The 25903-nt window shown below is 36.5% G+C and overlaps 1 protein-coding gene across 1 annotated transcript in view; it reads left to right on the plus strand.

Moving 5' to 3' along the window:
• The window catches only part of LOC101113819 (phospholipid-transporting ATPase ABCA3-like), a 219732-nt gene that overhangs the window by 18746 nt on the left and 175083 nt on the right, over positions 1-25903 (plus strand). Inside the window, exons 5-6 of the mRNA XM_060406324.1 lie at positions 1630-1803; positions 24069-24250. Of these exons, the coding sequence (XP_060262307.1) occupies positions 1630-1803; positions 24069-24250 (356 nt within the window). The remainder of the gene's footprint in view (positions 1-1629; positions 1804-24068; positions 24251-25903) is intronic.

Below are 25903 nucleotides of genomic sequence, written 5' to 3' on the forward strand. Positions count from 1 at the left end.
ATATAGAGCTTCTGCTTGCATTCTAAATTTGTCTAAAAATATACATGTCATATAAACGAAGTGATTTGAGAGGAAGGGCAAAAATTAGTGAAAATTACTATATTGATAGCATAGGATGCATAGGAAATGAGAATAAAAATCAACACAAGATCACATGTGACAAGAGGATATAAACTAAAATATGGTCATGTGAAAGCATTTATTTATTCATTCACTCACTCAATGAAGTCTTTGGATCACTTATCACATACCTGGAACATTATCAAATATACCAAAAAAAAAAAAAAAAAAAGAATTTTCTGCCCTGTTCTCACTTACAAGAGGGATGTGTGACTGAATAAATTCAAACTGGCCTAGTTAGGGAATTTGTAGAATTACTTCTCCTGTGGTCATTTTCTATTATTTATTTTAAAAATAAGTAAAATATGTTTTTCAGAAAACAAACCTTCACCGTTTTTTGGCTTTTATATCTATCTTATATGCTAAACAATTAAAATATTGCCTTCTTTCAACCATGTAGGGCACAAGTAACATGAAGCAAATGTTTTATGGTAAAGAAATTTGTATTTTTATTATTTTCAGCAGCAACACTGCTGTTGGCTTGTTCTTACAAAATAGAGCAAAATAACTACACTCTACCACAGAGCTTAGGAAAGCTATGGGTGGAGAGAATTATGTCAAAGTAAGCCTGAAGATAGTGGCAGTGGTTTAGTCACTAAGCTGTGTCTGACTCTTGCCACTGCACGCTCGGTAGCCTGCCAGGAGTCTCTGTTCATGCGAATTCCCAGGCAGGAATACTGGTGTGTGTTGCTTGAAGGTGACATGCCAAAGAGTAACATAAAATAGGCAAATATCAATGAATGACTTACTTGCCTAAAACAAGTATATCCCTGGGTCAGAAAGATCCCCTGGAGAAGGAAATGGTGAGCCATTCCAATACTCTTGCCTGGGGAATTCCATGGACAGAGGAGCCGGGCAGACTAGAGTCCATGGGATTGCAAAGAGTCAGACATGACTGAGCAACTAACTTTCACTTTTCATGGTACAAATCACTCTAACCCAGATGACTCTCTTTGATGATTTTGTTGTCAGTCTTTTTAGTGTATTTTTATAAAATATAATAAATAAAAATTTGAAATATGACAGAGTATTGAGAAAGTGACTAAAACTTTTCAGTTTCAAAAATTCCAAAATAAATGGTAATTAGGTAGGTATATTCTTATGATGTGATGAGGGATGTTGTACTTCTAGAGGTTATTAAGCTAAGTGGTCATAAATAAAAATAAAAAGGCAAGATTTTATAAACATAAGGATCAATTCATCTTTAAATAAGTAAATATTCACATCATTGTATAAGAAAGAGCAAATTCCAGAAAAGTTCCTTCCTCATGCTACTCATCCATTCATTCAAGCAAGCAAGCTAAATATTTATTAAACAACTACTCTCTGTTAAGCACTGCTTAAATGCTGATGATACAGTAATGAACAACACTGGTAACACAGTGGTGAACAAGGCAATTTCTCTTCTAGAGTTTACATTTTAGAGCTCTTTTGTAGTAAAATAGGGGTATTTCTACTTCAAGATTTTGTATGTTGTGTACTGACTATGTTTTCCATCTTACATTTCAGCTACACTGGCTGTTTCTGTTGGAGGTTTCCTCTTTTTCCTTTCCTTCTTTCCATTTGTAGTAGTCATCACCATGTATGGAATGCTGAGCCACATGGGGAAGCTGGCTTCCTGTCTCCTTTCAAATGTTGCAGTAGCTTTGGGGATTAATTCTATAAGCAATTTGGAAATGAAGGGTGGGTTTTTTCTTTATAAAAAATGTACTTTGATGATTTGATTCCTAGGAAGAAAATGTAGGTGATCTGGGATTGGCAGTATAGTAAGTGGAAAGTGGGTAAAAGGAAACTTTAGTGTCTCTTAAATATTTTTCCTGGTTTGTACTATTTTTATCATAAAAATGATATTTATATACTATGTATGTATACAGTATATATAAATTTATACATGAAATATGTACATGTAAATGTATATACAAATGTTTAATTGTTTGTTTTCATGCCTTTATATCAGTGGCCTATTTGGGGGGAAATTTTGCTGCCTAGGGAACGTTGACAATATCTAGCGATATTTCTGGTTTCTAAATGTCATAACTGGTGGAAGAGTGCTACTGATATCTAGTGGGTAGCAGTCAGAGATGCTATTAAACATCCCACAAAGTACAGGACTGCTGCTGATATAATCACCTAGCTCTAAATGTCATAGCATAATGAGACATTATGCTCAATATCTATATATTAAAATATACGAGTTCACACTGTTACATCTAGTTTCAATTTAATATCAATTTCCTGGCAGTCCAGTAGTATGGACTCTGCATTTTCACTGCTGAGGGCCTGATTCAATACCTAGTGGGGAACTAATACCCCACAAGTCATGCAGTTCTTCCTACCAAAATAAGTTCTTCCTACCTTTTTCAATTTCTTATATTTATTTCCCTTTCCAACCATGAGAAATCTGACCCCCACCATTGTCAAAATAACTATTAAGTTGCTCAATTTTGCAATACTCATAAAAGCTTACAGAAATGTTGATCTACTCCACTGTAAAGAACTAACATTTTAAGTATGGTGATTGCTTGCAAATCTTTTTATGTTTAATCTGAGTCTAGGTAGTCAAAGTACTGTGTTCAAAAATTATTTAGATTAGTATTTCTTATTACTTTCAGTGGCTCAGTTGTGTCTGACTCTTTGCATCCCCATGTACTGTAGCCCACCAGGCTCCTCTGTTCATGGGATTCTCCAGGCAAGAATCCTGGAGTGGGTTGCCTTTTCCTTCTCCAGGTGACCTTCCCGACCCACAGATTGAACCTGGGTCTCCTGCATTGCAGGCAGATTCTTTACCATCTGAGTTACCAGGGAAGTATTACATTTAGTGTGGTTATGTTATTCTTTTGAAATATGGATATGTACATCTGTTTCTGCCATATTTCTAATCTCACCATCATTGCTTATTTAATATGAATTTCTAAATATGTAGATATTAACACAGATTTTAAAAAGTAAAATCCTAGAAAATAAAGTATACTCAGATAAAAATCATTCCCTTCACATACCAGTACTTTGTTCCCTTGTAGGTAAGTCTTATTTATTTCTGTTTTATCTTCTCTGTGATTTATATTCTAAGAAGATTAACAATACTGTATATTTTCATATTTATCTCACTTTTAAGTAAAATTATTGGTATAATGTATATACATTTACAATGTGCTTTTTTTCAGCCAACAATATATTCTAGAAATCTTTCCCTATGAATACAGGTATATTTATTATTTTTTACAGATACATTGTGTGGATGTGGCATAGTTCATTTAAATAATCAACTATGCATGAACATTTAGTAGATTTACAATTTTTTAATTAATTTATTTATTTTAATTGGAGGAAAGTTACAATATCCTGATGATTTTTACCATACATCAACAAGAGTCAGCCATGGGTATATGTGTGTCTCTCCATTCTGAACCCCCTCCTAATTCCCTCCCCAACCTATCCATCTGAGTAGTTGCAGAGCTCTGGCTTCGGGTACCCTGCCTCATGCATTGAATGTCTTTGGTCATCTATATGGTAAAATACATGTTTCAAAGCCATTCTCTCAAATTATCCCACCCTCACCTTCTCCCACTGAGATCAAGAGTCTGTTCTTTATATTTGTATCTGCTTTGTTGCTCTGCACATTGGGTCATTGGTACCATCTTTATAAATTCCATATATATGCATTAATATACAGTATTTGTATTTCTCTTTCTGACTTGCTGCGCTCTGTATAACAGGCTACAGTTTCATCAACCTCATTAGAACTGACTCAAATGTGTTCTTTTTATAGCTGAGTAATATTTCACTGTGTATATGTACCACAACTTCCTTATCCATTCATCTGCCAATGGACATCTAGGTTGCTTCCATGTCCTAGTTACTGTAAATAGTGCTGCAATAAACATTGGGGTACATGTGTTTCTTTCATTTCTGGTTTCCTCAAGGTGTCTGCCCAACAATGAGATTGCTAGGTCATATTACAGTTCTAGTCCCAGTTTTTAAAGGAATCTCCACACTTTTCTCCATAGTGGCTGTACTAGTTTGCATTCCCACCAACAGTGCAAGAGGGTTCCCTTTTCTCAACACCCTCTCCAGCATTTATGGTTTGTAGACTCTTTGATGATGGCCATTCTGACCAGCATAAGATGATACCTCTTTGTGGTTATGATTTGAATTTCTCTAAAAATGAGTGAAATTAAGCATCTTTTCATGTGTTTATTAGCCATCTGTGTGTCTTCTTTGGAGAAATGTCTGTTTAGTTCTTTTGCTAATTTTTGATTGGGTGGTTCACTTTTCTAATATTGAGCTTCATGAGCTGCTTGTATATTCTGGAAATTAATTTTTTGTTATTTGTTTAATTTGCTATTATTTTCTCCCATTCTGAACTCATTCTATGAGGCCACCATCACCCTGATACCAAAACCAAAGATGCCATGAAAAAAAAAAAAAATTGCACAGCAATATCACTGATGAACATAGATGCAAAAACCCTCAACAAAATTGTGGCAAACAGAATCCAACAACATATTAAAAAGATTATACATCATGATCAAGTGTGCTTTATTCCAGGGATGAAAGGATTCTTCAATATTCATAAATCAATCAACATGATACACCATATTAACAAATTGAAAGATAAAAGCCATATGATTATCTCAATTGATGCAGATAAAGCCTTTGACAAAATTCAACACTCATTTATGATATACCAGAAGGCAGGCAGAGAAGGGGCATACCTCAACATAATAAAAGCCACATACGGCAGATCCACAGCAAACATCTTCAATGGCAAAAAACTGAAAGCATTTCCTCTACAATCAGGAACAAGACAAGGGTATCCACTCTAACCACTACTATTCAACATTGTTCTGGAAGCCTTAGCCACAGAAATTAGAGGAAAAAAGGAAATAAAAGGAATCCAGATTGGAAACGAAGAATCTCTTATTGTTTGCAGATGACATGATCCTCTACCTAGAAAACCCTAAAGATGCCACCAGAAAATTACTAGACCTAAACAATGAATATAGTAAAGTTGCAGGATACAAAACTAATACACAGAAATCCCTTGCATTCCTATACACTAACAATGAAAAATAGAAAGAAAAACTAAGGAATGAATCCCATTCAACATTGCAATGAAAAGAATAAAATATTTAGGAATAAATATACCTAAGGGAACAAAAGACCAGAAAACTATAAAACACTGATTGTATTATATGAAAAAATTAAAGATGACACAAATAGATGGAAAAATACACCACGTTCATGGATTGGAATAATCAATATAGTGAAAATGAGTATAATACCTAAGGCAATCATAGATTCAACGCAAAACCTATCAAACCAACAATGGTATTTTGCACAGAACTCGAACAAACAATTTCACAATTTATAGAAAAGCACAAAAGACTCTGAATAAGGCAATCTTGAGAAATAAGAATGGAACTAGAGGAATCAACCTTCCTGACTTCAGACTATACTACAAAGCTACAGTCATCAAGACAGTATGTTACTGGCAGAAAGACAGAAATATAGATCAGTGGAACAAAATCAAAAACCCAGAGATAAATCCATGCACCTATGGACACCTTATATTTGAAAGGCAAAATATATATAATGGAGAAAAGATAGTCTCTACAACAAGTGGGGCTGGGAAAACTGGTCAACTACATGTGAAAGAATGAAACTAGAACACTTTCTAATACCATACACAAAAATAAACTCAAAATGGATTAAAGACCTAAATGTAAGACCAGAATATATAAAACTCTTAGAAGAAAACATAGGCAGACCACTCTCTGACATAAATCACAGCAAGATCCTCTATGACCACCTCCCAGAGTAATGGAAACAAAAACAAATAGAACCTAATTAAAATGTACAATGAAGAAACTTTAAGCCAGGTGAAAAGACAGCCCTCAGAATGGGAGAAAATAATAGCAAAGACTTAATCTCCAAACTATACAAGGAGCTCAAGCAGCTCAATACCAGAAAAACAAACAACCCAATCAAAACATGGGCAAAAGAACTAAACAAACATTTCTCCAAAGAAGATACAGATGGCTAACAAACACATGAAAAGAGGCTCAACATCACTCATTATTAGAGAAATGCAAATAAAAACTGAAATGAGGTATCATCTCACATGAGTCAGAATGGCCATCATCAAAAAATTTATAAATGAAAAATGCTGGAGAGAGTGTGCAGAAAGGGGAACCCTCTTACACTGTTGGTGGGAATGCAAACTGGTACAGCCACTATGGAGAACAGTGTGAAGATTCCTTAAAAAACTGGCAATAGAACTGCCATACAACCCAGTAATTCCACTGCTGGGCATACACCCTGAGGAAACCAGACTTGAAAGAGACACATGTACCCCAGTGGTCACTGCAGCACTATTTACAATAGCTAGGGCATGGAAGCAACCTGGATATCCATTGGCAATGGATGGATAAGGAAGTTGTGGTATGTATACACAGTGGACTATTACTCAGCTATAAAAAGCAATGCATTTTCAGCTCTAATGAGGGGATGAACCTGAGGCCTATTGCTTTTTCAATGATTCAACAGATGTTGGAACAGTTTTAGGTTTATAAAAAATTGAACAGAGAGTACTGAGAGTTCCTGTATAGCCTTCAACACAAAGTTTCCTTCATCATTATTTTTATGTTGAAGTATAGTTGATTTACAATATCATAGTTGTTTCAGGTGTACAACACAGTGATTCAATATTTTTATAGATTATATTCCATTCCAAGATTTTATAAAATAGTGGCTATATTCACTGTGCCATTTAATGTATCCTGGTAGCTTATCTATTTTATATATAATAGTTTGTACCTCTTAAACCCCAAACCCCTTATTCCTCTTTCCCCTTCCTTTTCCCCACTGGTAACCACAAGTTTTTTCTCTTTAAGCCTGTTTCTGTCTTTGTATACTCATTAGATTGTTTTTAGATTCCATATATAAGTGATAACATACAGCATTTGTCTTTCTGACTTATTTCATTGTGTATAATACCCTCCAGTCCATCCTATTGTAGCAAATGGTCAAATTTCATTCTTTTTATGGCTAATATTTCATTGCATGTATCGATATGTGTACCATTCTTTATCTATTCATCATTAGTGAATACTTAGGTTGCTTCCACATCTTGGCTATAATAATGCTGCAGTAAATAATGCTGTTACAAACAATGGGGCGTGTGTATCTTTTCAAATTAGCATTTTTGTTTTCTTTGGCTATATACTCATAAGCGGCATTGATGGATCATATGGTAGTTCTCATTTTAGTTTTTTGATGGACCTCCATACTGCTTTCCATGCAGGGTGTACCAGTTTACATTTCCACAAACAGTGTACTGAAATTCCCTTTTCACCACATCCTCACCAATATTTGTTGTTTGTAGTCTAGCTGTGGCCTTTTCTTTTCCACCTTGAGAACTTTCTTTAACATCTGTTATACAGTTGGTTTGATAATGCTAAATTATTTTAAGTTTTATTTGCCTATAAAGATCTGATTTCTCTATCAAATATGAATGAGAGCCTTGTTGGCTAGAGGATACTTGATGGCAGATTTTTCACTTTCATTGCTGTTTTTTGCTTTGTAATAATCTGTGATTTTATTTGCCTTTAACAATAGACAAAACTGTTAACTCACATACCATTTGAACAGAAAACACCATATTCAAATGCATCACATTTTCTAGTCTTTGTCACCATCTTCCAGTATTCTATTTTGACAGTTAAACTGAAATGTGCTTTCCATTCCATAGAACTTTTTAAGCATGAATTTTTAAATTTTCTTACAACAAAATCTACAAAAGTATATAATAGCAAATATTAGCTGTAGTTATTTTAAATTATAGTTACTATTATTATTTTTAGCATTCTTCTTAAAGAGATAAGGAAACTGAATGGTTAAGTGAATTGTTCAAAATTCCTCAGTTTATAACAGGAACAGAACACTGTGCTGAATCCACGTCCTTTGTTTTAAACATTCAAAATATACTAGTTGGCTATGAAATTGGAGTTAAATGAAATAATAAGCATAACACTCATTACGTTGTGTAACTCTTGTCTTCTGGAAAACTGTAATCTATGTTTCTCAGTGGCATTGTTGATCTAGATAAAGCACATACACCAACTCCAGAAACACGGAAGAAAAACAGGCACAGACAGTAGGCAATAAAATGCATATGTGCTAACAGCAAAAAAATATTTGGAAGAATTACAAGCTAAATGTATTATATAATTATTAGTCATATAAAGTTTTCACCTTCTAAAGAGTGGAATCTTCAAGTAAGATTCAAACTTCAGATCATTTGTGAGAAGGTCAAACAGTACTTAAAGTGAAACGAATTAGGAGCAGAGGAGTTGTGCTCTTAGGCTAGATGTTTGCTGCCTTGGATAAGTTCAAGCCACTATAGATAATTCCTTTATTTAAAAAAGTTTTTTAATTTAATACATTTATTTTAGTTGGAGACTAATTACTTTACAATATTGTAGTGATTTTTGCCATACATTGACATGAATCATGCTCAAAATTCTCCAAGCCAGGCTTCAGCAGTACGTGAACCATGAACTTCCAGATGTTCAAACTGGTTTTAGAAAAGACAGAGGAACCAGAGATCAAATTGCCAACATCCGCTGGATCATGGAAAAAGTAAGAGAGTTCCAGAAAAACATATATTTCTGATTTATTGCCTATGCCAAAGCCTTTGACTGTGTGGATCACAATAAACTGTGGAAAATTCTGAAAGAGATGGGAACACCAGGCCACCTGACCTGCCTCTTGAGAAACCTGTATGCAGGTCAGGAAGCAACAGTTAGAACTGGACAAGGAACAACAGACTGGTTCCAAATAGGAAAAAGAGTACATTAAGGCTGTATATTGTTACCGTGCTTATTTAACTTATATGCAGAATACATCATGAGAAATGCTGGCCTGGAGGAAGCACAGACTGGAATCAAGATTTCTGGGAGAAATATCAATAACCTCAGATATGCAGATGACACCACACTTATGGCAGAAAGTGAAGAAGAACTAAAGAGCCTCTTGATGAAAGTGAAAGAGGAGAGTGAAAAAGTTGGCTTAAAGCTCAACATTCAGATAACGAAGATCATGGCATCCGGTCCCATCACTTCATGGGAAATAGATGGGGAAACAGTGGAAACAGTGGCTGACTTTATTTTTCTGGGCTCCAAAATCACCGCAGATGATGATTGCAGCCTTGAAATTAAAAGACGCTTACTCCTTGAAAGGAAAGTTATGACCAACCTAGACAGCATATTAAAAAGCAGACATTACTTTGTCAACAAAGGTCCATGTAGTCAAGGCTATGGTTTTTCCAGTGGTCATGTATGGATGTGAGAGTTGGACTATAAAGAAAGCTGAGCATGGAAGAAATGATGCTTTTGAACTGTGGTGTTGGAGAAGACTCTTGAAAGTCCCTTGGACTACAAGGAGATTCAACCATCTTAAAGGAGATCAGTCCTGGGTGTTCATTGGAAGGACTGATGTTGAAGCTGCAACTCCAATACTTTGGCCACCTGATGGGAAGAACTGACTCATTTGAAAAGACCCTGATGCTGGGAAAGATTGAGGGCAGGAGGAGAAGAGGACAACAGAGGATGATATGGTTGGATGGCATCACCGACTCAATGGACATGGGTTTGGGTGGACTCCAGGAGTTGGTGATGGACAGCGAGGCCTGGCATGCTGCGGTTCATGGGGTCACAAAGAGTTGGACACGACTGAGCGACTGAACTGAACTGACATGAATCAGCCATGGGTGTAGTGTGTTCCCCATCCTGAAACCCCTCCCACTTCCCTCCCGATTCCATCCTTCAGGGTTGTCCATTGCACCGGCTTTGAGTGCCCTGTTTCATGCATTGATCTTGGACTGGTGTCTGTTTCACATATGGTAATATACATGTTTCAATGCTATTCTCTCAAATCATCCCACCCTCGCCTTCTCCCACAGAGTCCAAAAGTCTGTGCTTTATATTTGTGTCTCTTTTGCTATCTCGCATATAAGGTGGTCATTACCATCTTTCTAAATTCCATATATACACATTAATATACTGTATTGGTGTTTTTCTTTCTGACTTCACTCTGCATCATAGGCTCCAGTTTCATCCACCTCTCAAACTGATTTATATGCATTCTTTTTAATAGCTGGGTAATATTTCATATTGTGTATATATACATATATATATATATACCAAAGCTTTCTTATCCATTCATCTGCTGATAGACATTTAGGTTGCTTCCACGTCCTAGTTACTGTAAACTGTGCTGTGATGAACATTGGAGTACACATGTCTCTTTCAGTTCTGGTTTCCTCAGAGTGTATGCCCAGCAGTGGGATGGTAGTGTCGTATGATAAGAATTAGACTAAGAAATATTGTTGTTTTGTTGTTCAGTCACTAAGTTGTGTTGGACTCTTTGCAATTTCATGGACTGAAGGCTCCTCTGTCCTACACTATCGCCCGGAGTTTGCTCAAATTCTCGTCCATTGAGTTGGTGATGCAATGTAATCATCTCATCCCCTGCCACCCCTTCTCCTTTTGCCTTCAGTCTTTCCTAGCATCAAAGTCTTTTCCAATGAGTTGGCTTTTCACATCAGATAACCAAAGTTTTGGAATTTCAGCTTCAGCATCAGTCTTTCCAAATGAATATTCAGTTGATTTCCTTTAGGATTGACTGGTTTGATCTTGCAGTCCAAGAGACTCTCAAGAGTCTTCTCTGCCCCCACAATTCAAAAACATCCATTCTTTGGTACTCAACTTTCTTTACAGGCTAACTCTCACATCCATACATGACCACTGGAAAAACCATAGCTTTGACTATACGGATCTTTGTTGTCGAATTACGTCTGCTTTTTAATACATTGTCTAGATTTGTCATAACTTTCCTCCCAAGGAACAAGCCTCTTTTAATTTCATGGCTGCAGTCACCATCTGCCATGATTTTGGAGCCCAAGATAATAAAATCTGTCAGTTTTCATTTTTTCCTCTTCTATTTGCCATGAAGTGATGGGGCCAGATGCCATGATCTTAATTTTTTGAATATTGAGTTTCAATCCAGCTTTTCACTCTTCTCTTTTACCCTCATCAAGAGACTGTTTAGATTCTCTCCACTTTCTGCCATTATAGTGGTATCATCTGCATATCTGAGGTTGTTGATATTTCTCCTGGCAACCTTGATTCACAATTGCACTCATCTCACACGCTAGTAAAGTAATGCTCAAAATTCTTCAAGTCAAGCTTCTGCAATACATGAACCATGAACTTCTAGATGTTCAAGCTGGTTTTAGAAAAGGCAGAGGAACCAGAGATCAAGTTGCCAACATCCACTGGATCATCAAAAAAGCAAGAGAGTTCCAGAAAAACATTTATTTCTGATTTATTGACTATGCCAAAGCCTTTGACTGTCTGGATAACAATAAACTGTGGAAAATTCTGAAATAGATGGGAATAGCAGACCACCTGACCTGCCTCTTGAGAAACCTATATGCAGATCAGGAAGCAATAGTTAGAACTGGACATGGAACAACACACTGGTCCAAGTAGGAAAAGGAGTATGTTAAGGCAGTATATTGTCACCCTGCTTATTTAACTTAGATGCAGAGTACATCATGAGAAACTCTGGGCTGGAGGAAGCACAATCTGGAATCAAGATTGCTGGGAGAAATATCAATAACCTCAGATATGCAAATGATACCACACTTATGGCAGAAAGTGGAGAAGAACTAAAGAGCCTCTTGATGAAAGTGAAAGAGGAGAGTGAAAAAGTTGGCTTAAAGCTCAACATTCAGAACACTAAGATCATGGCATCTGGTCCCATCACTTCATGGCAAATAGATGGGGAAACAGTGGAAACAGTGTCAGACTTTATTTTTCTGGGCTCCAAAATCACTGCAGATGGTGATTGCAGCCATGAAATTAAAAGACGCTTACTCCTTGGAAGGAAAGTTATGACCAACCTAGATAGCATATTAAAAAGCAGAGACATTACTTTGTCAACAAAGGTCCATCTAGCCAAGGCTATGGTTTTTCCAGTGGTCATGTATGGATGTGAGAGTTGGACCTAAAGAAAGCTGAGCACGGAAGGATTGATGCTTTTGGACTGTGGTGTTGGAGAAGACTCTTGAGAGTCCCTTGGGCTGCAAGGAGATCCAACCAGTCCATCCTAATGGAGCTTAGTCCTGGGTGTTCATTGGAAGGACTGATGTTGAAGCTGCAACTCCAATACTTTGGCCACCTGATGGGAAGAGCTGACTCATTTAAAAAGACCCTTCTGCTGGGAACGATTGAGGGCAGGAGGAGAAGGGGACGGCAGAGGATGATATGGCTGGATGGCATCACCAACTCAATGGACATGGGTTTAGGTGGACTCCAGGAGTTGGTAATGGGCAGGGAGGCCTGGTGTGCTGTAATTCATGGGGTCACAAAGAGTTGGATACGACTGAGCAAATGAACTTAACTGAACCTTGATTCCAGCTTGTGACTCACCCATCCTGGCATTTCCCATAATGTAATCTACATATAAGACAAATAAGCAAGGTGGGAAAATATACAGCTTTGTTGTACTCCTTTCCAATTTGAACCAGTCAGTTATAAGATTCTAACTGTTGCCTCTTGACCTGCATACAGATTTCTCAAGATGTGGTCTGGTACTCCCACCTCTTTAAGAATTTTCCACAGTTTGTTGTGATCCACAGAATCAAAGCTTTAATGTAGTCAGTGAATCAGAAAGATATGTTTTTCTAGAATTTCGTTGCTTTTTATATGATCTAATGGATGTTCGTTATTTGATCTCTGGCTCCTCTTCCCTTTCTAAACACAGCTTGTATATAAATTGAAATCTGGAAGTTCTCAATTAATATGCTGCTGAAGTCTAGCTTGAAGGATTTTGAGCATAACTTTTATAGCATATGAAATGAGCACAATTGTAAGGTAGTTTGAACATCCTTTGGCATTACTCTTCTTTGGTACTGGAATGAAAACTGACCTTTTCCAATCTTGTGGCCATTGCTGACTTTTCCAAATTTGCTGACATATTGATTGCAACACTTTAACAGCATCAAGAATCATCAATGCTCCTTAACTCCAAAGTTTTGTGACTTTAAAAAAAAAAGAACTCAATAAACTTCTCAGAGAATCTATCAGAAATGTACCAGAGAATTAACATTAATACTTCAAGCCCTAATTCCTGAATGTCTCTTACTAAATTGTTTAAGCCTCAGTTTCCTCAGCTGTAAAATTGGGATGACATTACCATTTCAACGCTTTAAATATCTCTCTTCTGGCCTTTAGAGTTTGTGCTGAAAAATCATCTGATGTCCTTAAGAATATTCTCTTGTATGTTATTTGTTGCTTTCCCTTGTTGCCTTTAATATTTTCTCCTTGTTTTAATTTTTGTTGACTTGATTACTAAGTGCCTTGGCAAGTTTCCTCCTTGGCATACCCTGTTTGGGACTCTCAGCACTTCCTCATCCTTGAATATTTTCTTTCCCATGTTAGTGAGGTTTTTGACTATTATCTCTTCAGATATTTTCTCAGTTCCTTTCTCTCTCTCTCCTCCTTCTGTTGTTCAGTAGCTAAATCATATCTGACTGTTGGCGACCCCGTGAACCGTAGGCTTCCCTGTCCTTCACTATCACTTGAAGTTTGCTCAAACTCATGTCCACTGAAGCAGTGATACCATCCAACCATCTCATCCTCTGTCACCCACTTCTCCTGCCCTCAATCTTTCCAAGCATCAGGGTCTTTTCCAGTGAGTGGCTCTTCACATCAGGTGGCCAAATTATTGGAGCTTCAGCTTTAGCATCAGCTCTTCCAATGAATGTTCAGGATTTATTTCCTTCAGAATTGACTGGTTTGATGTCCTTGCTGTCCAAGGAATTTAAGTGTCTTCTCTAGCACCACAATTCAAAAGCATCAGTTCCTCAGAACTCAGCTTTCTTTATGGTCCAGCTCTCATTTCCTCATCCAGGAAATCTTCCTAACCCAGGAATCAAAGGCACATCTCCTGCACTGGCAGGCAGATTCTTTACTATTGAGCCACCTGGGAAGATCAGAAAGGTCTTAATGACTCGAATAACTATGATATTGTAATCACTCACCTAGGCCAGACATCCTGGAGTGTGAAGTCAAGTGGACCTTAAGAAGCATTACTACAAACAAAGCTAGTGGAGGTGATAGAATTTCAGCTGAACTATTTAAAATCCAAAAGATGATGCTGTTAAAGTGCTGTACTCAATATGTCAGCAAATTTGGAAACTCAGGAATGGCCACAGGACTGGAATAGGTCAGTTTTCATTTCAATCCCAAAAAAGGGCAATGCAAAATAATATTCCAACTGCTGTACATTTGCACTCATTTACAGACTAGCAAGGTTATGCCTAAAATCCTTCAAGCTAGGCTTCAGTAGTACGTGTACTGAGAACTTCCAGATGTACAGAGTTTCAAAGAGACAGAGGAACTAGAGATCAAATTGCCAACATTCATTGAATCATGAAGGGAGTTTCAAAAAAACATCTGCTTCTGCTTCATTGACCACACTAAGCCTTGACTGTGTAGATCACAAAAAGCTGTGGAAAATTCTTAAAGAGATAGAAATACCAAACCACCTTACCTGACTCCTGAGAAATCTGTATGCAGGTCAAGAAGCAACAGTTAGAACTGGACATGGAACAACTGATTGGTTCTAAATTGGGAAAGGAGCACGTCAAGACTGTATATTATCACCCTGCTTATTCAGCTTCTATGCAGAGAGCATCATGCAAAAATGCCAAGCTGGATGAATCACAACCTGGAATCAAGTTTGCAGGGAGAAATATCAACAACTTCAGACATGCAGATGATACCACTCTAATGGCAGAAAGGGAAAGGAACTTAACAGCCTCTTGATGGAGGTGAAAGAGGAGAATGAAAAGACTTGCTTGAAACTCCATATTAAAAATTATGGCATCCAGTCCCATAGTTTCATTGCAAATAGAAGGGGGAAAATTGGGAGCAGTGACAGATTTTATTTTGTTGGGCTCTAAAATCACTGTGGATGGTGACTGCAGCCATGAAACTAAAATATGTTTGCTCCTTGGAAGGAAAGCTATGAAATTAAAAACCTAGACAGCGTTTTGGGATTCCCAGGTGGCACTAGTGACAAAGAATGCAGAAGACATAAGAGATGGCAGTTCAGTCCCTGGGCTGGGAAGATCCCCTGGAGGAGGACATGACAACCCACTCCAGTAGTCTTGCCTGGAGAATCCCATGGACAGAGGAGCTTTGTGGGCTACAGTTCAGGGTCACAAAGAGTCAGACAAGACTGAAGCAATTTCGCACACACACAGACAGCATATTAAAAAGCAGAGACATCACTTTGCTAACAAAGGTCAGTATAGTCAAAGCTATGGTTTTCCCAGTAGTCATGTTCAGATGTGAGATTTGTACCATAAAGAAGTCTGAGGGCCAAAGAATTGATGCTTTTGAATTGTGGTGCTATGGAAGACTTTTGAGATTCCCTTGGACTAAAAGAAATCAACCCTGAATATACATTGGAAGGACGAAGCTGAAGCTCCAATACTTTAGCTACCTGATTTGAATAGCCAACTCATTGCAAAATACCCAACTCATTGCAAAATATCCTAATGTTGGGGGATATTGAAGGCAAAAGGAGGAAGGGGCTGTGGAGGATAAGATGGTTAGTTAGCATCACTGATTTAATGGGCATGTGTCTGAACAAACTCTGGGAGATAGTTGAGCACAGAGGAGCCTGACATGCTATAGTGACTTAGTGACTGAACAACAAAAACAACAGTGACTAATGATACTGACCATCTTTTCTTGTGATTATTGCACATTGGTACTACAACTTCGGAGAATTGTTGCACATTGGTACAACTCCTTTACCCATTTTTAAGTCAGTTGTTTATTTTGTTCAGTTGTAAGAATTTTATATATCCTAGATACAAGCCCTTTATTATATATATGACATTTTCATCTATTTTGTAGGTTGTATTTTCACTTTCTTGATAGTACTTTTTCATAGACAAAGGTTTATATTTTTGATCACATTCAATTTATCTCTTTTTTCATTGTTTATGTTTTGGTATTGTCTGTTTGCCAAATTGAAAGTCATGAGTATCTGCCCCCGTGTTTTTTTGTAACAGTTTAAAAAAAATAGCTTTAGCTATTAGGTTGAATTTTTCAATCTAAGTTACTTTTTCTATGTATTGCAAGTTGAACTCAACTTGCATGTGAATATCCAGTTATCTCAACAGTACTAATGGAAAAGAGACTTCGTTCCCAATTTTTCATAGCATCTTGTAAAAACTAAATTCACCATTACTCACAATTGTATTGTATTCTTCTGTATATCTATCCTTTGCTAGTATCACACAATTTGGCAGTTTTGAAATTGAGAAGTGTAAGTTTTCTAATCTCGTTCTTTATCAAGACTGTTTTAGCTATTCAAGGTCTTTTGCAATTCTATGTAAGTTTTACAGTTTAGCTTTTTTATTTCAGCAAAAAGTGCTATTGATATTTCAAAAATGTTAGAGCTAATAAACAGATTCAACTAAGTTTCAGGATACAAAGCCAACATACAATAATCAGTGGTATATCTACCAATCTGTAATAAGCAACAAAAAGGAAATGAGGAATTAAAAGAATAAAATGCTTATGAATATGTTTAAACAAGAAGTGCAACACACATACTGACTGTTACAAAACATTGCTCAAAGAAATTAAAGAAGACATAGGTAAGTAGGAAAACATCCTGTGTTCAGGTATTAGAAGAGTACTTTGTTAATACTTAAAATAGTCTGTAGGTTCAATGCAATAGTGAAAGTGTAAGTTGCTCAGTCGTGTTCCACACTTTGCAACCCTATGGGCTATACAATCCATGGAATTCTCCAGGCCAGAATACTGGAGTGGGTAGCCTTTGCCTTCTCCAGGGGATCTTCCCAAACCAGGGATTGAACCAGGGTCTCCTGCATTGCAGGTGGATATATATGCCTATATATATATATATATTTCACAGCATCAGCATCAGTGTCTTGTCTGATTTGGGGGTGCTTTTTGGTTTTTGGAGGGATTTCTTGGTTTTCTTCCTTTTTGATTATGTATTACTGATTTGTAGATATACCACTGATTATTGTATGTTGGCTTTGTATCCTGAAATTTTGTTGAATGCTTACTAGCTCTAACATTTCTTTTTTTCATGGAATCTTTTGGATTTTCTGTACATAAGTTCTGTGAGTAAAGATAGTTTTTCTTCTTCCTATCCAATTTGGTTGCCTTTTATTTCTTTATCTTGGCTAATTTTCATGAATATAACATCAAATACAGTGTTGAATAGAAGGGGGAGAGTGTACATGCTTATTTTGTTCTTGATCACTAAGGAAAGCTTTCTGTCCTTCACCACTGAGTGCGATTTTTAGTTGTGGGGTTTTTTTAAATAGATGATCTTTTATAGGGGATCTTTGTTTTGATTAAGAAAGCACCCCTTTTTTATGATTTTGTTAAGATTTTTAAATTTTCAATATTGAAATTGAAGTGTTGGATATTATCAAATACTTTCTACCTCAGTTAAAATAAACATGCCGCTTTTTAAATTCTGTTTTTGTTTTGTAGAAGTATGAGTCACAAAAGTATATACTTTGAAAGTGTGCAACAGTACGACTTGATGATTTTATATCCATACGTGAAATAGTCATCATATTCAAGCTAATTAACACATACAACACCATGTGCTGTGCTATGCTTAGTCGATCAGTTTTATCCAACTCTTTGCGACCCCATGGACAATAGCCCACCAGGCTCCTTTGTCCACGAGGATTCTCCAGGCAATAATACTGGAGTGGGTTGCCATACCCTTCTCGAGGGGATCTTCCCAACCCATGGATCAAACCCAGGTCTCCCACAATGCAGGAGGATTCTTTACCATCTGAGCCACCACGGAAGCCCATGAACTGGAGTGGGTAGCCTATCCCTTCTCCAGGGGAACTTCCTGAGCCAGGAATTGAACTCAGGTCTCCCGCATTGTAGGGGAATATTTACCAGCTGAGCTACCATGGTTACTTTGTGTGTGTGTGTGTGTGTTAAGAACACTTAGAAATTTCATGTTGATGTATGGCAAAAACCACTACAGTATTGTAAAATAATTAGCCTCCAATTAAAATAAATAAATTAATTTAAATTTTAAAATAATTACAGTAGGAAAAAAAGAACTACTTTCTCAGCAAATTTCAAGCATATTTAAATTATTAACTATATTCACTATACTGTACATTAGCTACACAGAATTTATTCATCTTATAGCTGAAAGCTTGAATCCTTTGACAGACATCTTTCAGTTTCCCCCAAACCACAGCCCTTGACAAACACTGTTAACATGTAAGTGAGATCACACAATATTTCTCTTTATGTGTCTGACTTATTTCACTTAATATAATGTGTCCTTCAGATTTATTCATGTTGTTGAAAATGGCAAGATTTCTTTATCTTTGTGGCTGAATAATATTTCATTGTGAATATATATACCACATTTTCTTTATTTGTCTGTTGATAGATACTTAGATAGTTTTTATGTCTTGGCTATTTTGAAAAATGCTACAGTGAACATGGGAGTGCAGATACCTCTTTAAAGTCCTGTTTTCTTTTTCTGTGTGTATATATATATTTAGTTGGATCACTGGAACATATGTTTAAAATTTTTGAGAAACTTTATACTATTATTCATAGTGGCTGTACCAGTTTGTATTCCCACCAATAGTGCACCATGGTCGAGAAAATAATATTTAGGAAAGAAATGTTATTTTAACATAAACAGTAAAATGGACTAAAATGGCTAGTGTGTCTACATTAAAATAAGTTCAAGTTCAGTTTATGTATCCTGATATAATTAAATCATGTAAGTAGGAATTTATAGTTCCATATGTATTTCCATTGTTTTACTTTGAGTTATTTAGGATAATTACATATAAGAACATATAATACAATATACTGAGTCTGCTTCTCTGACATTATTACCTATTAAAATGGCTCAGCAAGTAGTTTTCACCAAGAGAATAGTCTAAAGCTGCCTCCAAATTAAACACTGTAGGAGTTTTCAAGGAAATTGTTGGTATGAAGAAACAACATATAGTATGTTTCTCTTGTATTTGACTATACATTTAACCAGCACATTAAAATGTTTCAGTTCAGTTCAGTTGAGTCACTCAGTCATGTCCAACTCTTTGTGACCCCATGAATCGCAGCACGCCAGGCCTTCCTGTCCATCACCAACTCCGGAGTTCACTCAGATTCACATCCATCGAGTCAGTGATGCCATCCAGCCATCTCATCCTCTGTCGTCCCCTTCTCCTCCTGCCCCCAATCCCTCCCAGCATCAGAGTCTTTTCCAATGAGTCAATTCTTCACATGAGGTGGCCAAAGTACTGGAGTTTCAGCTTTAGCATCACTCCCTCCAAAGAAATCCCGGGGCTAATCTCCTTCAGAATGGACTAGTTGGATCTCCTTGCAGTCCAAGGGACTCTCAAGAGTCTTCTCCAACACCACAGTTCAAAAGCATCAATTTTTCGGGTCTCAGCCTTCTTCACAGTTCAACTCTCATATCCATACATGACCACTGGAAAAACCATAGTCTTAACTAGACGGACCTTAGTTGGGAAAGTAATGTCTCTGCTTTTGAATATGCTATCTAGGTTGGTCATAACTTTTCTTCCAAGGAGTAAGCGTCTTTTAATTTCATGGCTGCAGTCACCATCTGCAGTGATTTTGGAGCCCAAAATAATAAAGTCTGGTACTGTTTCCACTGTTTCCCCATCTATTTCCCATGAAGTGATGGGACCAGATGCCATGATCTTCATTTTCTGAATGTTGAGCTTTAAGCTAACTTTTTCACTCTCCTCTTTCACTTTCATGAAGAGACTTTTTAGTTCCTCTTCACTTTCTGCCATAAGGGTGGTGTCATCTGCATATCTGAGGTTATTGATATTTCTCCCGGCAATCTTGATTCCAGCTTATGTTGCTTCCAGTCCAGCGTTTCTCATGATGTACTCTGCATAGAAGTTAAATAAGCAGGGTGACAATATACAGCCTTGACGTATTCCTTTTCCTATTTGGAACCAGTCTGTTGTTCCATGTCTACATATAACTAAAAAATACAGAAACAAACAACTCCAAACCACCATATGACACACAGATCTAACAAAGTATATGTGGTCAGAGATTCCACAAAATATTTAAAGATGGACTGACTTTCCTTCTATGGAAAATGTAGGAAGTGTTTTGAAAGGCCATTGTTTTCAGAGGCTGTTGTTCAATGTATACACTTAAGATACAATATTATAGTGTTATAACAAGAAATCCTGTATTAAGATCAATTCAAATTGGATTTTACAAGTTAGTAAATGCTTTTACAAATGCTTTGACAATGTAATAGAAAGTGCATCTTTTTTACTTTCCATTTTTATGAAATGTAATTATTTGATGTTTATGCAGTTAAAAATTAAAAGCAGCCAAATATTAAACAACATACATATTAAAATTTGGGGTTGTAGTTTGTATTTCAAAATAAACAGCTTCCTATTGCTTGCTTCCAGCTCTAATAACAGCATAAAGAGAAGCACATTCAAAATACTGATTTACTTTGATAGCGAAGGATTGTTTTTTGAAGATTAATGAAAGTAGCTGCTGCTGCTAAGTCACGTCAGTCGTGGCCAACTCTGTGTGACCCCATAGACTGCAGCCCATCAGGCTCCTCTGTCCCTGGAATTCTCCAGGCAAGAATACTGTAGTGGGTTGCCATTTCCTTCTCCAATGCCTGAAAGTGAAAAGTGAAAGTGAAGTCCCTCGGTTGTGCCCAACTCTTTGCTACCCCATGGACTGTAGCCTACCAGGCTCCTCTGTCCATGGGATTTTCCAGGATTTTCTACTTCTCCAATGAAAGTAGACATGACTCATTAAGTTGAAGTGTACTATTTAACATACTCAACAGTTTACATAACATTTTAAAATATATTTTTATTATTTTATTTTTTCTCTACTGTCTCTTCCTTGTGGTGCATGGGCCTTCTCTAGTTGCAGAGCACAGGCTCTAGAGCATGGGGGCTTCAACAACTGTGGCAAGTGGGCTTAGTTCCTCCCCTCCACACCCCGCAAAACTGGTGTACCCTACATAGTATGGCAGATTCTTAACTACTGGACCACCAGGAAAGTCTTAAAATATGTTTTTTAAAGAGCTAAACAGTTGTATTCACTGATAGCAATGCTATACCTACTTGATGATGACTTGAAACAAACCAAATGCCCATAAGGAAAAAAAATGCTGTAGTTATTTTTTATCTAAATTTACTTTTAGTCCATGGTCTGGTAGCATTTTCCTCTTAATACAGTACTACTTTTCTATAAGGCAGTTCCTGGGAGCTAGACTGCTCTAGGTAATGAGAGAGTTAAGGTAAAGAGTAATTGCTTGAAGTTTAAATAGATAGTAACTTTTTGCTCTGGCTTAGTGAGCTAGTCTAATCAGTTGTATCTAAAAATAGGCAATTCTTTAAAAGGTTCTAATTTCTTTATTGTCTGCAATCTTTGGAAATTAATAGTATGAAATGACAAAATTAGCAAATGTATTGAAGTCTGTGTACAAATTACTTCTAATTTCAAGCTCTCATGTGATAATGTTTTGTTTTTATTGAAGTGGCTCCAAAGATAGTTATATACAAAATTTTTTTAAAGGAAACTGCTCATTTTAAATTACATCTGCATCATACCTTAATTTCATGATAGTTATTTAACAGGTCTTAGTCATGGACTTTTCCAAGATGAGGTTTTATATTTCCCTCCCGTAGCTCCTGGTTGTCAGAAAACCCATGTTTTCCGTTATTGAAGGAGTTTGGTCTTTCTGATGTTAGTGTTTGTCCAATATTTCCCCCCATCTTTATTTTTAGGAGGCATTTCCTCTGGTTTGCTCTCTTCATCTTCTTTAAAAGCTGATGCTACTGAAAGGATTTATTGGAGCAAGAGCTGAAACAGCTTTGTTAGCTCAGGCATACTTGATACAAGTCTCATAAAAAAGTTGATGCTTTCTTTCTCTGTTGTCTGACTACCAAATCCAAGCTTGTAGATCTTTATAAGCATTGTTGAGAAATGAAGTTTCTCCTTCAGCTCATTGCTTCTCAGCACTTCTCAACTGGCACTTTGTCCCATTACTCCAGAGGCTTTAGCTAGCTGTGGGTTCTCAGGCTTTTCTCCCTCCTTCCTGCCCATCATTTTCCCCACCACAGCCATGCCAAGGACTCTAGCATTTCTTTTTGATTCTTTCTTATCCATCTCTCTACATTATCAGTCTATTCTTGCATGCTATGTACTTTTCCCATTAAAGACCTTATCACGTTAATCATGGTTTTAAATAATCCTGGTTTATTTATTTTTAATTAATTAATTAATTTTAACTGGAGACTAATTACTTTACAATATTGTAGTGGTTTTTGCCATACATTGACATGAATCAGCCGTGGGTGTACATGTGTTCCCCATCCTGAACCCCTCTCCTAACTCCCTCCCCATCCCATCCCTCAAGGTCATCCCAGTGCACCTGCCCTGAGCACCCTGTCTCATGCATCGAACCTGGACTGGCAATCTGTTTCACATAAGATTATATACATGTTTCAATGCTATAATAGACCTGACTTAATATTTCCAACATTTTGCATATCAGAGTGATTCTGATGCTGCTTTAGTTTCTTCAAACTGTGGTGTTCCCCCCTCCCTTTAGTATGCGGTACAAATTTTCATTAAAATATGTACATAAGGGTCTAGGGAAAAGGAAATATAGTGAATAGGACATTAGTGACATATTGGTAAGGTGTAGTGGGGAGAGAAAGGATTCCATAGTACTATGATTGGGCTTTAGTCTTTCGATGAGCTTATGTTGCTGATCTATGAAATCATCAGTGCTTCTCGGTTTCCTCCTGTTTAGAAGAGACAAGATGACTAGAGCAGGTTGGACTTTTCCTTCCCCTAGGTAGGTTATGCTCTGGTAAAATACTTTCTCATGAATCAGGCCTAATTAAGAATAGAATGCACTGGCACGTTTCAAAATGGTTCCTTCTTCCCTTCTTCCATGATTCCTGGAAGCACGAGGGGAGTTTTCTCGTATATTTGCCATGAGAAACTGATAAGGATCTTGGAGGTAAATTGACAAAAACATGGATTCACAAGTTCCTTATGACTTGGACACCCCTGGACTTTTTAATTCTTTAGACTTGTCCTAGTAAGGCCCCAGCAATTTGTTAATTATAGTTTAGGATTTTCTACTGTAGCACTGGGTCTTTTAGAGATTCTGTTTAGAGTTTCTATTCCATTAAATTATATTCTCTGTATTTGCCTATCTGGCTCTCCAGTTTTAGAGACAGTGTATTGCCCTGTGACCTCACTTATCTGATTGATCTAAGAAGAGTTACAGACTTTTCAGTTCAGCTTCCTACTTGTTAGGATGGAGTAGTGACTTCTAAGTTCTTTTTCCAAACCAGAAACTGGAAGCTGAACCTTATTTTTTTTATACTGATGAATATCTTTCCAATTTTATATATCCTGATGGTTATTTTGATGGAAATCAGCATGAGAGAGAATGGAGAGATAGGACCACCATCTCAAGCAATAGGTCTGCTTATTGCTTTGAGTCTTATTTTATGGACTTCTGATGATTGCTTATTTTTGTTTCAGTCACCTACCAACATTTCAATCAACATGTTTGGCTCTAGGCAGAGACCCCTTTTGCTACTACTTCATTATCTTTTTGAGAAACCTAAAATCTAAAGTATCAGAAAGTAGTAAGTAGTATCTATAGCTAGAGAATATCAGTGCACTTTTCTTCATTGCTTAATTATAAAGTTGATGAGTAATTTTGTTTTAGTCACATTTGGGCACCTGAAGTAACTATTTCCTATTATATTTCAGAATATGGTGCTAAGTGGAATAACTTCTTGTCACAAGTGAGCCCAGATGATGACCTCACTCTTGCTCAGATTATGGGAATGCTTTTATTTGATGCCTTCTTATATGGCCTTCTGGCCTGGTATATAGATGCTGTCTTTCCAGGAAAGTATGGTATGCCCAAGCCATGGTATTTCTTTATGCAGGTAAGTTCTAATTATTTCTGTTATTGGGAGAAACTCCAGTTCATATCTACTGAGTTTGTTGAATAGTGAACATTATTTAATTTTAACACCATCCACACAGTCTTATGATACTAATACAGCTTTAATTTTGTCTCAACTAAAGCTGCTGTGAGTTAACTTTGTAACATATATAATAGAATTAAATGGTTTTCTATAAAAAATCTGTATCTGAATGAATGTGTGGTAAGGTCCTTAGACCCTAGTGAGGAGATTATAAATTATGTCAGATATCTGGTTACCATTATATGCTTTTTTTCTACTATTAGTCCAAATTACTTAAAATCAAAGCCATAGCCACTTGTGCAAAGAACTGACTCATTTGAAAAGACCCTGATGTTGGGAATGATTGAAGATGGGAGGAGAAGGGGATGACAAAGGATGAGATGGTTGGATGGCATCACCGACTCAATGGACAAGAGTGTGAGTAAACTCCAGGAGTTGGTGATGGACAGGAAGCCTAGCATACTGCAGTCCATGGGGTTGCAAAAAGTCATACACGACTGAGTGACTAAACTGAATTGAACTGAACTGAACTGAAAGCCATAGCAAAATGGGGAACATTTTTTATCTGTCCTCCATTTTCAATCCTCTTCTTTATCGGTCTGTTTAAAGCAAGTGATTCTCAGAACACCTCTGCATTTTTTTCTTTTTTAAAAAATTAAGCAATTTATTTAATTGGAGGATAATTACAATATTGTTGTGGTTTTGCCATAGCAACATGAATCAGCCACGGGTACACATGTGGTCCCCCAACCTGAACCCCACTCCCACCTCCCTCCCCACCCTATCCCTCTGGGTTTTCCCAGAGCACCAGCTTTGAATGCCCTGCTTCATGTATCTGCACTTTTAAAATTATTGAGCTCCCCAAGGAACTTCAGAGTCAATTATATCTATTAGTATTTATCATATTTGGAAATTAAAACTGAGAAATTTAGAAAATATTTATCAACTTATTTAAATATATCACCGATAAACCCATTATATATTGAACTATGTAACATTTTATTTTGGTGGATAAAACTATTTTCAAAATTAAAAAAATTAGTGAGAATAATGTCATGTTTTATATTTTTCATGTTTGCTTAATTGAAGATAACTGGATTCTCACTGGATAGTTAGTATCTGACTCTGCATTCAATCTGTTGCATTATTGTTTTGTTTAAAATATTTGAAAAAAATGCAGCCTTACATAGGCATGTAGTTTTTAAAAGTTGCATATTTTGGAAGCCTTAAGTTTATGTATGGTTGTTCACTAAAACTTAACTGATGATCATTTACTAGCAATTGATTAAACTTTGGAATCTGAAAACATATTACTGAACATTTCTTAATCTATTAAAATAATATCCATTAGTATATCTTTCAAATTGAATAAATATTTAACCAAGCATAAATTTTTCATAATTTATCTTGATTATTTGGAAAAGATTCATTCACCAATACATATCCTCTAAGTGATGACACATTTCTTTATTATATCATCAAAGGTTCACATTTATTAATATGAATATGATGTCATCAAGGTATTTTGCCAGAATTGGAAATATGTTACACAATAGTGGATAAAAATTTTTTAAAATTTTACTTTTCAGCAGAAACCTCAGTATTTTTCAT

This window comes from Ovis aries, chromosome 24 (assembly GCF_016772045.2).
Source record: "Ovis aries strain OAR_USU_Benz2616 breed Rambouillet chromosome 24, ARS-UI_Ramb_v3.0, whole genome shotgun sequence".
Lineage (NCBI taxonomy): Eukaryota > Metazoa > Chordata > Mammalia > Artiodactyla > Bovidae > Ovis > Ovis aries.